The sequence below is a fragment of the Simochromis diagramma genome, unplaced genomic scaffold (genome assembly GCF_900408965.1).
Source record: "Simochromis diagramma unplaced genomic scaffold, fSimDia1.1 OVJJ01000811.1, whole genome shotgun sequence".
Taxonomy (NCBI): Eukaryota; Metazoa; Chordata; class Actinopteri; order Cichliformes; family Cichlidae; genus Simochromis; species Simochromis diagramma.
Genome location: NW_024387451.1, coordinates 96,610 through 113,909, shown reverse-complemented (window position 1 = coordinate 113,909; position 17,300 = coordinate 96,610). Strand labels below are relative to the sequence as shown.

General features: G+C 39.6%; 1 protein-coding gene and 1 long non-coding RNA gene across 2 annotated transcripts; both read right to left on the bottom strand.

Moving 5' to 3' along the window:
• Positions 1 to 3,446: 3,446 nt before the first annotated feature.
• Positions 3,447 to 6,103, bottom strand: LOC120722812. The gene is made up of 5 exons (XM_040013944.1): positions 6,046 to 6,103; positions 5,532 to 5,873; positions 5,092 to 5,205; positions 4,962 to 4,996; positions 3,447 to 4,727 (listed from the first exon to the last, which is right to left on the bottom strand). Exons 1-5 carry the CDS (start codon positions 6,086 to 6,088, stop codon positions 4,626 to 4,628), a joined length of 636 nt encoding a protein of 211 aa, XP_039869878.1. The 5' UTR covers positions 6,089 to 6,103; the 3' UTR covers positions 3,447 to 4,625.
• A 5,154-nt stretch (positions 6,104 to 11,257) lies between these two features.
• LOC120722811 lies at positions 11,258 to 11,978 on the bottom strand. The gene is made up of 3 exons (XR_005693606.1): positions 11,792 to 11,978; positions 11,654 to 11,688; positions 11,258 to 11,383 (listed from the first exon to the last, which is right to left on the bottom strand). It is a non-coding gene; the product is annotated as an uncharacterized LOC120722811 (long non-coding RNA).
• Positions 11,979 to 17,300: the final 5,322 nt, after the last annotated feature.

Here is a 17,300-nt window from a genome sequence, read left to right as displayed (position 1 = left end):
ATCATGGCAGCACAAGAACAAGCTCTGAGTACAAGATCCATAGAGGCTGGGGTCTATCACACCAGGCAAGACCCCAGGTGCAGGCTGTGTAAAGATGCCCCAGAGACAATCCAGCACATAACAGCAGGGTGCAAGATGCTAGCAGGCAAGGCATACATGGAACGCCATAACCAAGTGGCCGGCATAGTGTACAGGAACATCTGTGCCGAGTATAACCTGGAAGTCCCGAGGTCAAAATGGGAGATGCCCCCAAGGGTGGTGGAGAATGACCGAGCTAAGATCCTGTGGGACTTCCAGATACAGACGGACAAAATGGTGGTGGCTAACCAACTGGAAATAGTGGTGGTAGACAAACAGAAGAAGACGGCCGTAGTGATCGATGTAGCGGTTCCGAATGACAGCAATATCAGGAAGAAGGAACACGAGAAGCTGGAGAAATACCAAGGGCTCAGAGAAGAGCTCGAGAGGATGTGGAGGGTGAAGGTAACGGTGGTCCCCGTGGTAATCGGAGCACTAGGTGCGGTGACTCCCAAGCTAGGCGAGTGGCTCCAGCAGATCCCGGGAACAACATCGGAGATCTCTGTCCAGAAGAGCGCAGTCCTGGGAACAGCTAAGATACTGCGCAGGACCCTCAAGCTCCCAGGCCTCTGGTAGAGGACCCGAGCTTGAAGGATAAACCGCCCGCAGGGGCATGCTGTGTGTTTTTTTTTTTTTTTTTTTTTTTTTGTGCATGTATAGACCACTTTCTTTCAAGTAAGTTCATTTTTCTGTAAGTTTAATGATAAAACCAATCTTATGCAGTTTACGCTAGCAATTGCTTATGGAGCTAGTTAAAGGGGAACGACAAACGAATTGGAGGCATTCATTATAGCAAGACTTGTTAAAATCATAATTTGATGTTTGTATTTGACTTAAAAAGGGAAGTAATTCATATGAACATTGCATGTTGACATATTAAAAAACTGGGTTAATATATTTTCATCGTTATATATGTACATGGTGAATAAGTACAGTGATTATGCCTTGTACTGTTTGTTACCGTTTCACCTTTCCCTGTGTCAATAAACCTGTGAACCGGGAATCGTGTCATCAGAGTCTTGATGTGGGGAAGGAGTGTAGATGACTGCCCAACCATAGCAGAGGCAGTACAACTGCAATCGCATTTCTTCAAGTAGATTTTGTTCATTAGTAAGGATGGAACAGAATTACATACCGACAATGCCCTTAAAGACCATTTTAAGGGAGACAATTGTCACTACAGCAGAAGTCTTTCCCCCAAACAATAGTATGCACTTTCTGATGACATCATAGAATAGAGACAGATTTGCGCACATTACATCAGGTCATGCCAGAAGGAGGCACTAAAGAGCAACTTTCTCAGGGAAAATCTATTTAAACAGACCACGGTTACATGGTAACAGAACAAATACGATAATTACAATCTCTTTTTTTTTTTCATACAGTACTTGATGTATTTAAAATATGTATACATTTTGTGGTCTGCTGTGAGACCAGTTTTACAATGTATGCCTGTTCTTAAAATGTAGGCAGTGAGTTTTTGTTACACAATGAATGTACTTTCTTTTCTTACCTGGGGTCTGGTCCCGATAAGTCCCTAAGCAGATAAGATCAGACCTCTCTCTCCCCAGCCACCTCTTCCAGCTTATCTGGGGAAACACCCAGGCCAGCCAAGAGGTGCAATCTCTTCAAAAATTATGAGAATTAAAAACTTAACTTCTTCTTTGGCATTACTGCTGTTGCTGCAGGACAGGTCAAACAACCCCTCCTGGTGGTTCAAGCATTGAAAGGGAGTTTTTCCTTCCCACTGTCGCTAAATGCTTGCTAATAAGGGGTTGTGTGATTGTGGGATTTCTTTCTAACATTGTTTGCTCTTTATCTTACAATGTAAAGCATCTTGATGCAACTGTTGCTGTGAATTGTGCAACAACTGGTATTGCATGAATAAAACTAAATTTAATCAGATTCACTGATTTGACATTTAACCACAACTCAGTTTGATAACTAACGGTGTGGATTCTGTTCTTGATTGTCACCTGAAAGATAGAAGACATATCAGATCACTGTATTATTTGTTTTTAAAGTTTTTCATATTGACTCAACAAAGTTCAGCTGTAGATGTTCCACTATAAGATAATTAAAATAAAAGTTTTAACATAACACTCTCTTATCTGTGAGTACAATGACTAAAATGTTCACAGATGTATAGTTGTAGAAGGATTACACACAGGACTTTATAAAACTCTTACCTTGAACCTTTAGTTAGATTCTCCTGACAGTTATTCCCATTATTGAACTCTACAGACCTGATTCAGAAGCATCCACTTACTTAACTTTGAGATACACAATACAGTGTTTGATGTTAAACTTGGCATTTTTGAAACTCTCTTATGAAGGTGAACTAATGTCGGTACATTGCTGTATGATGTCACCATGAAACTATGAGACTGGGACCTAATAATTCTACAAGTATCAAATAATACACCAAATATAAAAGAAATTCCAAGTATTCATCGCTGTTTGGTGTATTGAAGAGATGTTAACAGTTGTATAGTAGAAAACAGCTGGACTTACCTACAGAGAAATGCAGTTATCAGGCTTATCGTGATGCACGCAGTAGGACTGCAGCTCTGAACTGTGCTCCAGTAACAGTGTATCTAAGTAAAGGAGCAGCCTGTTTCTGATTGGTCAAACAAAAAGTATAAATACTACAAGAAAATAAGCAGCACAACCACAAGGAGAATGAAATGTATGTGAGAATGTACTTGTTCACTGTGATATGGACACTTAGACAACCAAAGAAAGTGTTGAAAGTACTGTATGTGTCAATAGTTTGTTTTCATTTAAGTTAATTTCAGACAAAACACCTGTTAACATGTAATGTGTACCTCACTCAGTGTTGATACCTCCATTATAACTTTGATAATAAATAAATAACTAAACTTGTCAATGATTAGATCCGATCAGCTACATTTCTCAAATCTTAAACTGTTGAGTTGAACCTCTTAGCCGTCACTCACTCTAGCCTTAGGTTCTCTTTGTGGTTTTTGATAAAAGGTCACTTTATCATTTATTTTTTTTTAAAAAGTAAAAAAAAGAAAAGTAAAATTTTTAAAAAAGCAATTAATCGTCCAATCTCTTTAATTAATTGCGATTAATCGCAATTACTTGATCAATATCCTGGTTGCAATTAAATTTTTTCAACTTTATATTTAAGCTTGTAACTGACATTTATACAATATAATGAAGTTAATTCAGAATAAACACAAAGAATGTATGCTTAAATTCAAACAGAAATTGAATAACAAACAGAATTTGAATGAGCAAAGAGACTCGAGAAAAAAGGGAAAACATACACACTTAACATGTTTATTGAACATCTTGAACATTCATGTTAACAAAGAAATCTTTCATTTATCCACTTTTTCTCCTTCAGTCTTGGGGAGGCACTTCAAGTCCTTGAAACGAGGAATCAAAGCTATGTAAAGCGCGTCTTGTCAATGATATTAATAGGTCAGTAGTTTGTTGTAATCCACTTGGCATTGTGTCAGTAAATATGACCGTGGTAGACTTACTGAGTCCCCGATGCTCCGTGAGCGGTTTGTCGCAAGCTGGGTGAAGCATTACTCAAAGTCCTAGCAGCATCTCCGACTAACGTATGCATCGCGTCAATGTGATATTTCAAGCTGGAAGTGCTTTGGTGAAAAGAAAATTCCTTCTTCCACAATGTGCATAATATTTTATGTCAGTCGACTATTCCGTCTTGTAATTTTTTTAATACTCAAATTTCCAATCGAGAGGGCCAATGTGCGTTTATCATCTTCCATACTGAGTTGATTGGTTCAGCTGCCCGTCACTACCAGATCAACTACCCATTTGCGCATGTGTGAAGGCAACTCTACTTGGACAAACTGCTGGAAATGCGTTGACAGTAACATCCATGGATTTTGAGTCATTCTGCACTCCAGATGCGTTAATTGTGTTAAAAATTTTAATTGCGTTGACCGTGATGGAGGATTAATTTGCGTTAACACATTAATGTTGACAGCACTAGTATGTTTCAGTTATGTTAAACCAAGTTATATGTTTCAAATATAAATTTAAAAAAAAGTGTACAATAACTTGCAAACCTCATAAAACGGCATTTTATTTGCAACAGAACACAGAAACATAGCATGTTTAAACAATTTAAGCAAAAATAGAAAGATAATTTTTTTTAACAAACTAGGTATAAACAAACTAAGTGTATGAGTCAAACTATATAAGACAGCATTAAATCTTTCCAGTCATGAACAAAGATATATATCTAACTCAAACACAGTGCTGTGTGTTACCTCATCGGTTCACATGCGTTTGTATTATTTGGTAACATATAAACTTTTACCATATGGTTCCACACATGATATAAACAATATACAATTCAAAGTTTGATCCAGGTTCCACAACGAAATACTCCCTGTTGTTCAGAAATATAGGCGGTATTTACTGTTTCATTAGAGATTCTGTAACAAGAAAGATGCAACTTAACAGGTGTCAGGATTTTCATCTCAGTTGTGTTTAAACCATGCACCAAAAAAGTGCCACTATAAAAGCAGAGAAACTAGAGACTATCTGGTAGCAGCATAGATCACATTTGACTCCATTTGGATTCTTTTTGCTTTCGGCTGAAACGTTACTGTAGCATAGTTCAAGTCATCATAGTCTCGACTCTGTGAAAAGAACATTCACAATGAATAATAATTACTTATAAAGTAATTATTATTTTGATGGATAAACATCCATTAAGTTTTGCTTAGTAGAACATGTGCAATACAACATACAGACATACACAAATAGATTTACCATAATACATATAGCAACATATCAAATGTTAGTTTGTGGTATATGAACTAGTTTTGTTTTGGCCTTGTCAAAGTACAAAAGTGCATTTTAAATTTAATCACCTCACTTTGGTCCAGATGTTGTTGTTCTTTAAAAGCTAGGAGGCAAAAACAACACAGTTACTCTGACTGTTCAGTAGAGCACATAATAAAGATTAAATACAAAAAAAGTTTTGTAGGTTTTAAAAAGTACCTTGCTGAAGTTTCCTGTTTTGAACAACCAGTCCAATGATGACCATTAGGAGCAAAACAGACAGAACACCAAAGGTGACGCTCGTCAGCTTAGCTACAACGTCAGGTTCTTCTGCTAGAAAAATCCAGAAAATTAAAACTTCCAAAACTGTTTTATGGCTTTCAAATCATGTGCACATGCACAATAAAATACATTTTTAGGAAAATCTTACGTTTAAATTTGCTGTCCATGCCATCTGCAGGCTCATCGGTGTCTTTTCAAAAACAAGACACTGAATTTGTTTTTTTATTGATTCAATAATAATCAAATTATAGAAAATTGTTGTATATGCAATGCAGGAAGTGTAGCATAATTAGAAAAAGAAGTATTAAAACAATGGGAACCAAAACAAACCAAAGACTACAATAATAGTCTACAGAACAATAATGCAATAATCTTACCACCAACGTTTAAACGCGTCACACTGAAAAGGAGACGTCTATCTGAGTGAAATCCACAGAAATACAGCCCAGAGTCAGATTGATCCACTTTCTTGATTTTGAGGAAAAGAGTGGAGATGTTGGTTGTCATTTCAAATTTTCCATTTCGAAATCCATCACTGTATGTAGCCTCACGTTTAGAATTTACCAAACGAGAGATATATTGGACTGTGGTACTGTTGACCAATCTAAACCAGAAAGTCATAGAGTCCATTTTGGAGGTGTTAGTGCACTGCAGAGTCACATCTTCACCTGGGTGGACCTTTGTGGTCTGAAAATCAGAAGCTGAAATGGAAATCCCCCCTGAAACAATGAAAAGAAAATAGACAAAATGTTCCTTAGAGACTTACTGTAAGATAACATGATGGGGAATTCGATATCTTTAAATAGTAAAGTTAGTAATAAGCAAATGTAGTCGATGATGGGTTAAACAAACAATGATAAGTTAATGATCAAGTTAAGAAACTATACTTACAGAAGCTACAGAGACTTAAAGCTGTTATAAAGCTGAAGTTCATCGTTGTGTGTCTGATGCTCTGCAAGCCCGCAGTTGGTGTGTTCACTAGAAAGGTTGCTCTCAGTTTCCTACTGTGAAGGCAATAGAGGCGGAGTGTCACCCGGTGCTTAAATAATTTCAAACTGGCTCACTCAGACAGTGTTTATTCCTGTTCATGTAGATAGTAACATGAACCCACACATTACTGTTAACAAGTAACAGCTAATTTAATTTAATCTTCATTTAATTTCACTTCATTTCCCAAGATGAATCTATTTCAGTTATCACGTTCTAAATACAGATGTTTGCCAGTAGGGTCAAGAAAAACTCAAACAGCACAAAATAAGAATATATTGAATGTAAGCAAAAAGGTCAGTTATCGTACCCTCCTTTAATTAGGCTGCTAAGCCTGATAATGCTGATTCGTTTTCGAGCTCTACTGTTATTGCCGGGATGTCCGGTGTGTTTGTGGTGCAGACCCAAGAGCAGGAAAACACGAGGGACATAACTGAATTTAACAAAAAGCAAACCTTTAATTAAGACTGACAGAGAAACATAGAAACAAAAAGGCAATGGCAAAACTAAAATATAACCTAAACTGGGGAAGCAAGGATTAACTATGACAACAGTGACATGAACATGAATCTGAACCCAAGCTTGAAAGTAATCCTGTGACAATCAGATTTGAAAAAACCTCCATAGTGCTGAGTCAGCACTCTTAAAGGTTATTAATGGGTGTGAATGGGTTAATGACTGAATGTAGTGTAAAGTGCTTAGGGACTTAGGGACTAAGTAAAGCGCTATACAAATACAGGCCATTTTAATGATATTTTCCTTCCTGTTTAGGTTTTGTTAGTTTAGTTATTGTATTTCTGAGTTTTTGTTTATGTTTGCTCTCCCTCAATTAAAGGCATGTTTTCAGCTTAAGTATATTGTCAGTGTTTGCATTAGGGTCAACATTTTCTCTACTATATGGCAGACGTGACAATGGCAGATTTATCTGCCTCTGAAGCAGAAAGATATTTCTACTTGTCTATTAAACCGCTTCTGGCATGTCTAGAAGATATCAAAACTTTGATGGCCCTAAACTTTTTAAAATGTCATTTATTCAAGCAGAGGTGATCGTGTTTGGTCCAAGCGGACCTTGTGATTCTTTTTGGTCTCAGGTTCGGAATGTATTGAATATAAATTTTTTTTGGACCTTCCTCCCAGTTTTGCTTAACCCTTTATGGCTGGTCAGAGCAGGCACGCTCCATTTTACGTAACTATTTTTAAATCCCGGTAGAACTGCAACTGTTAGATTTGTATTGTTTATTGTCATTTATGCTTAGAAATATTTAGCCATATATGCTTAGAGGTGTATAATCAATTGTGTAGTGATAGGATGTGTGATCCTTAATAGTCTGCAAAGGCTTTGTGTGCATTCCAGAGTGTTCTGGCTTTCACACCCACATCCTGGGAGCATGGGAGAGGGCATACCTTCTCTTATTGTTTTATGGTAGGATAAACGTAGCTATATCTGTTTTAGTCTAAGTGCCTTTTGTTTAGATGAACTGCTGGACTTCCAGACCAGCAGGTTTAGGGAAGTCGTTTATGGGGTCACACTCTGACCACACACACACGCACACTTACACAACGCACAGGCAAGCTGCTCTTTGTTTGTGTAAATGCTGTTAAAATGTTCTGTGTAGATTTCATGATGTAGATGACTGATTTATAATAAGTTACATAATTTCATGAATATATATAGTTTGTGTTGAAATGTCTTTATTTGAAATGTACATGTGTAAAGTGTAAGAGCTAGTGTCTCGTGAGAATACCCTTAACGAGAGTACACGAGACTTTTCATGGACTGCGAGTGAGCAGATGTCTCTCATGAAGCGATTTTAAGCTAAAAGTTTGCTAAAAGAAAAGGCAATACAAGGACTTAAGGACCTCTTTTCAGGACAAGCAGCCAACGAGGTATTTGTCATTTGAAAAATGTTTTTTTTATTTGTGTTTGACTTAATATGTGTACTGTAAAGTTGCTAATTGGTTTGTACTGTTCGCTCGTGACCAGTTCTCACGGCGAATTGGCGTAATGGCGTATCGGCGTACTGGTGATGGTGAAGCTGAGGAGAGAAGGCCCAAGTAATAAACGCCCGTTTCAAAGAACCGACCTGTGTCTGTGTTGTCGTGAAGAGAGCTACAGTTTGTATGTAGACGTCATATGTTAATGAACCTATGCTTATTCATGTAACCTCAATAAAAGAGCAGTGTTACGGGGGATCAGATGAGAATCTGACGGAGGTCAAGTGGGTGGAACGAAACTTGGCTCCAGGCAGGCCTCCCTCATGCATGAGTAACATGAAGAACTTTGCCTACTTGGTGTTCAATGCTTTTGCTGTGTAATTAAATTATCTTGAACGTTCCAGTGAATAGGTTTAAACAAGCTACAAACCTATCAGCAACCACATAAGCAAGCGCAATAAAGTTTTTTTTGCATATGAAACCGGAGGAAGTGTACTTCCAATTTATGCATTCAGCTTGTCCTAGGTCACGGTTTCCTTCCACATATGGCTTTGCAAAAATTGTCTAAAAAGCATTTGCGGCAACAAAAACATAATATTCCAGAAACACCTTTTGACGATCTGATCAACTATACATAACTCTTCCTACGTTGGAATAAATGTCAGCACGATCTGTCTGATGTCCGCCATTACCTGCCCGAAACCGGAAATGACGTCATTTTTGCGGAAAATGCTTCAGAGGCATCTTTCTGGCTCTGAAGCAAAATGATATTTCTGCTTGTCTATTAAACCACTTCTGGAATGTCTAGATGATATTAAAACTTTGATTGCCCTAAATTTTTTCAAATGTAATTCATTCAAACAGAGGTGATCGTGTTTGGTCCTTGCAGACCTGGTGATTCTTTCTCTATTGATTTTGGACCCCTGGCAGAGTATTTTAAACTTGTTGTTACTAACCTGGGTTTTAAGATGGACTGGGATTTTAAACTGGACACCCGAATTAGGGCTACTGTCAAGTCCACTTTTTATCATTTAAGGCATTTGGCAGAGGTAAGACCTATTTTATCCAGGCCTCATTTTTTAAATAATAATCCATGCTCCTGTTTCATACAAAGTATACACCTCAGTTTGTTCTTTGGATGTTTTACAATATGAAAAAGACGTAATTTCACATACTGTAAAGATTCAATACCTGATTTAAAAATGATGTATTATCCAATGTCACTAAGCTGTCCTTACCTTTAAACATAACCTCACATATTCCTCTTCTGCCAAGTATCCTTGGCCGAGTTGCTCTGTGTGTGTATATGTATGAATGTATATGAATGCTAGATAGAAAGCACTTACCTGGAGGAAGCTTATAAAAAAGTGCTTTTTTGAATGTGTGAATGAGACAAGTTGTACAAAGCACTTGTTCTCAGAGTAGAAAAGCGCTATATAAGAACCAGGCCATTTACCATGTCTGAGTAAAATGATCTCACACTTGTTTCTCTCCCTGGGAAACAGAGCAGCTGTACCTTTTACAAGCAGATACACTGTGACAAACTACACACAAGCAGTTTGTGTGTTTGTACTGATTTCTTGAGCGCTTCAGTTTGTTGTCCACATGGAGCTGACACAGATGTACAGTCTGAAACAAGCAGAAGCAACAAACAGTTTACTTTCAACTAACCAAAAGATGCATGAACAGTTCCTGAATAGCACTGGAGAATTTCTACATTTGAGAATAATTCATGACAAAAAGTTACTGAAGCTTAAGGAGAGTAAAGTTGTTATACAGATGAAACACCTTATAATGAATGACTGTTGGAAAGCAATGACCACTAATGAACACTTCAGGATTGTGCTGTTATTTTGCAGCAGGAATCAATGTTATGTACAAATGAATATAAAAGCAATGTGCAACAAGGGTGATATTGCCACGGTCCTGGGTCGGAGACCCAGTGTTTTTGTTTTTTGTACTTTTACTTTTGATTTTATTATGAATCATGACTGTTGGTGTTTTGGTTTCCCAGTGTTCATTCTGTGCTCCCTCTGTTTTGTGTCATCCCTGCCTGTGTGTCCCCTCTAGTGTAGTCAGGTCTCTGTGTTAAGCCCGCATCTGAGTCTGTGTCTTTGCGTGTGTGTGTTTCCTGTTTTACTTTGAAGGTCTGTGTCTGTCAGTGTGTTTACGTTTCCCCTGTCCCGTCGTGTCTGATTACTCCCAGCTGTGCCCTCCTTCTGTGTCTCATTCCCTCGTTATCACTCTGTGTATTTAAGCCTTGTGTCTGCGTCCTTTAGTTGCTGGTTCATCTGTGTTATTCCCCTCCGTCATCTTGAGTGGTTTCCCTGCATCTGTCTACGTCTCCTTGCATCTCCATTTGTGTCTCTAGGTTTTAGGTTTGTTTAATGTGTAGTTTTCCCAGTTTGGGTCCAGGCTCTGTTCTGTTTTTCGCCACCCTTGCCTTTTTGTATTTTCAACCTCCATTAATTAAGCTCCCTCACATCAGAAGTGCCTGCATCTTGGGTCCTTTAATAATTCCACACAGCTTGCCCCGCGAGCCTTGACAGATATATGAGACCTTATGTTGTATCGTCTGATGAAAGAGTTTCAGATGTATTTATATTAACTGGACTCTATTTTATTTATATATGTTGTGTTTGTTCAAGACATTTAGCATCATGTTTGTTTGGCGACAAAGATTTTAAATGAGCAAGAAAATATTAAGAATTAATAAAACAGAACACACAAATGTACAATTACAGTAGCATTGTTTCTTCACTGCAGAGTTAGAATTGCTGCATCATATCATTAATATGATACAGCATCATTTCCAGTTACATAGTGAGTCCGTCTGGTGGCAGCATAGATCGTGTCTGTCTCGATCGCTCTTCTTTTTGCATTTGGTTGAAATGTCGCTGCAGCATATTTTGGGCCGTCAGAGCCATGAATCTGATTTGAGAGTTATAGTCATCAAGTATCGACTGTTTCTGTTCAGGTCATGTGCAGATTTCCATTTCATTAACAATCACATTACATGTTTGTTTGGCTAAATAGACTTTGATGGACAAAGTAAGTACTTAGAATTAACAGGAAAACACATGTGAAAATTCAGTTAGCATTGGTTCACCAAAGCAAAGAATCTTATTTTTTTCTTAACAAGAGTTTTTCGTTTCCACACTAAGTCACGATAACCTCATCAGGCAGTTCAAGTCGCCTGTTGATTCTATCTGGTGGAAGCATAGATCACATTCGGCTCGATCTCTCTTCTTTTTGGTTTTGGTCGAACTGTCACTGCAGCATAGTTCACCTCATCAGATCCACGATTCTGTGAAAAGCACATTCAGTGTTCATTTATTATGAGTATTATATACATATTAATTATAATTATAGACAAATATAAGCAATAAAAATGAAGTGTTTATCTTACATTTCTAAAGGAAAGACGACAATTAGTCAACAGCTACTTGGAACATACAAACTAAAAATCTTATTTCTCCCTTTATACGATGTCATTTTGCACTGTAATGCTGTACAGGCACATTTTGTTTAAGCGCTGCTAATCAGAGCATAAAAGTACATTTTTAGATTGACTCACCGTGCTGTGGTCCGGATTCTGTTCTTCTTTATTTGCTGATCCACAAAAAACAAATTAGTGTTATTCTATTACATAAACCAATTATACATTTGTGAAGAGCAAAGATTATAAGAGCGATTTTGTAGCTGCAAAAAGTACCCATCTGAAGTTTCATGTTTTGAAGAGCCAGACCAGTGATGACCATTAAGAGGAAAACAGACAGAACACCCAGGGTGACACTCGTCAGCTTTGCTACTTCGTGAGCCTCTAATACAAAAATAAAGGTAAAAAGCAACACGGCTGAAATTTATTTCACATTCATGTGTTTTTAATCATCTGCGCAATAAAAGAAATGTTGATGCAGTCCATGTCATCCTGAGGCTCATCGGTGCCTATTCAAAAATAAAGCCTTGATTTTTTTAGTCCTCATTTCTATATTTATCTTAATATATAACCACCCATAGTCTTTGTATACAGAGTGTTGACAATAATTACATTGCATATGTAATATAAATTAAAAGAGTAATAACCGAAGAATGAACAGGCAAAGACTTTACAATAATCTTACCTCCAACCTTTAATTGCATGGCGCTTAAATTTAGACGTCCTTCTGAGAGAAATCCACAGAAATACAGCGCAGAGTCAGACACATCCACTTGTTTGATTTTGAGAACGACATCAGAAGTTGTTTGTGTCATTTCAAATTTTCCAGGTTGAAATTCAGCATTATACTTAACACTTGCAGACTTAACATCAATAGAGCTGACTGTGGTTCCGTTGACCAGTCTGAACCAGAAAGTCGTAACGTCATATGTATAAATCCTGGGGCACCGCAGAGTGACAGTTTCACCTGCCTGCACCTCTGAGGTCTGAAACTTAGAACCTGAGGCAGCAATCCAGCCTGAAACTGTGGAAACAATGAGATGTTTAATTGCTCTACATGGTGCTACACCTGTGAGTGTAAAGTTACTAATAAGCAAATGTGTTTAAATTATTATAGGTTAAAAATGCAATAAAAGATTAGCTAATGATGTCAAAGAGTAATAGAGCAAACTTACAGAAACAAGCAAGGGCTAAAGCTTGTATCACATTCATCATCGTGCACATGACTGCTGCCCTGCAATGTCCGCAGATGGTGTGTTCACCAGGAAGGGTGCCACAGTGTGATAAATGTGATAGAGGTGGGAGTTTTGTGTTGCTTTCAAAGCTAAATGCGTTTAGGTCATAGAGTCATGACACACGTGTTTAGTCTTTAAGGGCTTTTTGCAAGATTATTTTTTGTCTTTACTTTAAAGAAGAAGAAGAAGAGTGATGTTTCATTTTTTCTCAGCTTTAAAAACATGCATTATTAAAAAGCTGGTTGTTGTTAAAATGCTGATAGTGTCACGGTTGGATGTGTGGCAGGCAAAGGGTAGACACAAAAGAAGGGAGTTTTATTGCTGTAAAGTTATAAACCATAGCTAAACACAAAACTCTAAAACTAGAAACAAAAAGCTAGAAACAAGGATAAGCGATGGAAACAAGGGGAACAAGGAAACACACTGCAGCAGGAATGACACGACAATAAGCAGAGGAAAACAGGGAACACAGCTGGAAATAATCAAACTAACAGGACAGTAGGAAGCAAAACTGAACACAGGATGAGGGCCTGTCAAAATAAAACGGGAACCACGCCGACCAAGACGCACAGGCTTGACACTTGGGGAAGAAACAGGCATGGGTGATTGACATGACGAGCTGTGGAGAACACAGACGACACCAAAACAACCAGAGCACAAAAGAGAACAGATTAAATGAAGAAGACACTAAGAACTAGAAAAACATGATTAAAGTAGGAAGAACAAGAAAATATCAAATGAGAACTAAAAAAAAAAAAAATGTAGAAACACTGGGTCACGGACTGGGAACCATTAAAGTCACAGTCAAAGAGTCCTTGAGTTAAGATAAGTCAACACTTTTATAACAACGAAAGCTGTTATATGACAAAGTTGGGTTTCAACTTCCATTTGACTTAAAACTTCATAGGCCATAGTACTTTTATTATTAATTTTTTTTTTTTAAAAATACATCAAATAATAATCAAATAATGCCACCTACAAAGGACAGGAGGTCACTGAAAAATCTGTTCTCCATCATAGACAACCCATCACACCCACTCCACGGTGGTCTGAAACGTACAACCCAATACAGAAATCCAGCCTGAAACAGTGGAAAGATGTTTCAAATGAACATGATGCAAAATCTGTTGTAAATTTACTTTACAGCTACCACCTCCATGCTTAACAGCTAGTACAGAGTTCAAAAGACTCACCAGTCCTCTAAACATACCTGAGTTTTTGTCTTATCTGCCCATAAGACCTTTCTCCAGAAAGCATTTGTTATTAATTCTTCTGATAAGTCATTAGCCACTAAAAATACATATATATAAAAAACTTATTAAAAAATGAACATGCTTTCCTCTCCAACATCCCACCCCCACCAACCATCTCCCTATAAAGAGAGCCAAGTCCACCACAGTGTCACAGTCTGGCAGAGACAGACTATGTATTGTGAAGAGTGGACCCAAAATGTAGACATGAAGGAACTTGGACCAAAACTTGACTATCAACAAAAAGCGAACCGTTTAATATGGCTGATAAAAAAAGTACAAAAACAAAAGGTAGATGCACACAAGAAAGAACCTAACTAGAACTAAACTGGGAAAACTAAATGCTAAACACAAAACGTAAAGAACAAAATCTTGAATATTGCACAAAAAAAAACCTTAACACGGAAAATCCTGGAAACATGACGTGGAACAACTGACGAGGAATGAACAGAAACACACAGACTAAATACACAAAGGGTGATTAGGGGAAGTGGAAACACATGGGGAAACAGCTAAGACTAATCTGACATAACGAGACAAAGGAAGCAAAGCTGACTACGCTGAACTAGGACAGACTTTCAAAATAAAACAGGAAACATGAGACGCAGACATATAAACTTGATAATATAAACTTGACAACATAAGACATGCAGTTTGAACACAGAAAGGGCAAAGGGAGACTAAAACACAGGGGTAGAAGACACAAGGGGAATCGAAATAAACAAATGAGCTTAGATAATCTAATGAACTTAAAAATAAACCATAAACATCAAACATAAACTAAAACTTAAAGCACTGGGTCAAAAGACCTAGGATCGTGACACACAGTGAAATCCAAAAACCAAACACTAAAGCAGGCACAGAGAAACAGGGAGTGTGGTGGTCCACATTGTGGCAGGTGTGGTCTGCAGTGATGGACGCATCTGTGCGTCCCAGGACCGGGCCTGCAAGGGAAGGAGCTGGCCCAAACTGGCCACATTGCAGGACCAGTGTCACGCCACCAGTGGTTGGAACTCCAGGACCAGCTTGAGCACGGTGAGCAGAGGTTCGAGAATCTGGCAGCGCTTGGCTGCCACTGCTGCTACCCCCAACGGCGTTTCCTGGAGGCAGGGGAGTGGAGGGTTTTCGGACCGTTCTGACGCCCAGGATGCAATCAGCCAGGACCCAGTCTGCTGCCGCACCCATCCCCAGTCCTCGGGTGGGACGACTTGTGCCTGGCAGGGGCCTGCCACGCTATCGCTGGAGGCGCCTGCCAGAGGTAGAGGAGGCGCTGCGCGAGGGGCTGCTCCAGCTGGAAGTAGATGAAGAGCTGCACAGGCGGTGGTGGAGGAGGCGTGCGAGGGGCAGATCCAGCCGGGAGCGGTGGAGGAGCTCCGCGAGGAGACAGAGGTCCACTTGCCAGGGGGGGCTGCTCGGCCTGAGCCTGAGGTCAAGGCGCCCAAAAGACCTGTGCGGTCCGAGGTTGGGGAGATGGAGGGACTGATGCCGGCTGGGAGCCCCAGCGCACTTCCACGGCTGCTGTGCCGCCGCTACCACTGGAGGCTGGGGGCACCAACGGTTCAGGGCACTCCTTCAAGCGGGAGAGGGAGTAGGTTCGCCCAGATGTTCCCTAGCCTCTGTCGGGTGATGGGGGTATGTGACAGGGTGTGGTCTGCATTAGCATGATGGTGAAAATTGCCAAATATGGAAAAGAATGCTCCTTTATGCCCACTGTATCCACACAATGGGTATAAAGGAGCTGTTATAATTTTGGCCAATCCTTGTGATAAGACTGGTCATGCAGTATTGATGTCTTTGCAAAGGCTTCAACAGTCAATTATTTTCACATCACATGCCCAGTCTGACACGTACTTGCAGTAATCCTCTCTAAATATGATCAGAATCAGAATACTTTATTAATCCCTAGGGGAAAGTATTTTGGTTACAGTGCTCCAATATAAACATTAATAAAGACAGAGAATACATTAAGTAAGAAATGGACACAATATATACAATATATACATGACTTATATACATATAAGTCACTTATTGATAAATAGCTGAATAAGAAGAAGAGCGTGTGCAAAAAGAGTGTAGCTTTTTGCAGTATACAGTGTGTTAAGTGGATGAGTTGTACAGAGAGTTGGCCACAGGCAGGAATGATTTCCTGTGTCGCTCAGTGGTGCTTTTTGGTACTCTGAGTCTGAACTCTCAGTCACTCAAAGTGCTCCTGTGACTGACCAGCATGTCATGGAGTGGGTGGGAGGTATTATCCAACATTTTCTTTATTTTGGACAACATCCGCCTTTTCGGACACCACTTTAAGGGAGTACAGCTCCATCCCCACGACATTACTGGCCTTACGGATCAGTTTATTGAGTCTTTTGGCATCAGCAACCTTCAATCTGCTCCCCCAGCATGCAATGGCGTAGAGGATTGCACTGGCCACAACAGACTCGTAGAAAATCCTGAGCATATGTGAGGGGCTACTAGCCCGGCTATGTAGGGGTAGAGAGGCGCACAGGCTGCCTTGAACGACTAGCGGGTGGTGGGATCTAAGTCCGTAACCCCCTCTAGCACAATTGACCCGGACACTTACTTCTGTAAGAATTGGGTTAGTTACCTGGCAACAGTAGGCACAAAGGGAAGACTCCAGGCCCGGACCTGTAATGATAGCAGCGCCTACACACGGAATACTAGCACGGTCCCACTTAACTCCGTCGTCCTGTGCCTAACCAAATAACTCGGGTGCCCCTACTCCAAGGCAACCTGGGTCGGACAAAAGCATTCAACAACGACTTTTTAAACAACGTGGCTCCTTTTATTTGTCTGGAGAGCCCTCAAAAAACCCAAACTTGGTTAACAATGTCCACAGGGCCCTGGAGAGCAAAGGGGAAACAGCAAGGAGCCTCCCCAGGACCAAAGAAATGAAAGGAATAAAATGAGGTAAAATAAATCAAAACAGGCCGGCGAGGCCCAGTGTTGGGAGTCCTCGACTCCGCACAACCCACCCTCGTCACAGGAAAAGCACTCACAATACAGAAGAACAGTAGGGGTTAACACAGTAATTATCCTGTCTAGGATGGTTAACACAGTCTCATCGCATCATTTACAATGTCAGACACCAAAAGAACATTTCCAGTCTTTACAGTTTAAAGCGAAGCCGCCCAATTCCTCTCTCGGAAACTCGCTGGTCCTTCGCCAGACAGCCAGCCGTGCTGTCTCGCTTTCTAAACGTTCTTCACCGTCAAACTCTACCGGTAACGCCGGGAAAACTGAGGCAGATTGGAGGGGAGCGGCCGCTAGCCCTTAGCTCTCGAT

Excerpts from the sequence above, each read along its gene's own strand:
- LOC120722812 (XM_040013944.1), bottom strand. The coding sequence starts at position 6,088 with ATGAACTTCAGCTTTATAACAGCTTTAAGTCTCTGTAGCTTCT. Across the intron at positions 4,997-5,091 it reads AAACAGGAAACTTCAGCAAG|CTTTTAAAGAACAACAACAT; the intron begins GTACTTTTTAAA and ends TTTGCCTCCTAG. Across the intron at positions 4,728-4,961 it reads AACATCTGGACCAAAGTGAG|AGTCGAGACTATGATGACTT; the intron begins GTGATTAAATTT and ends TTCTTTTCACAG.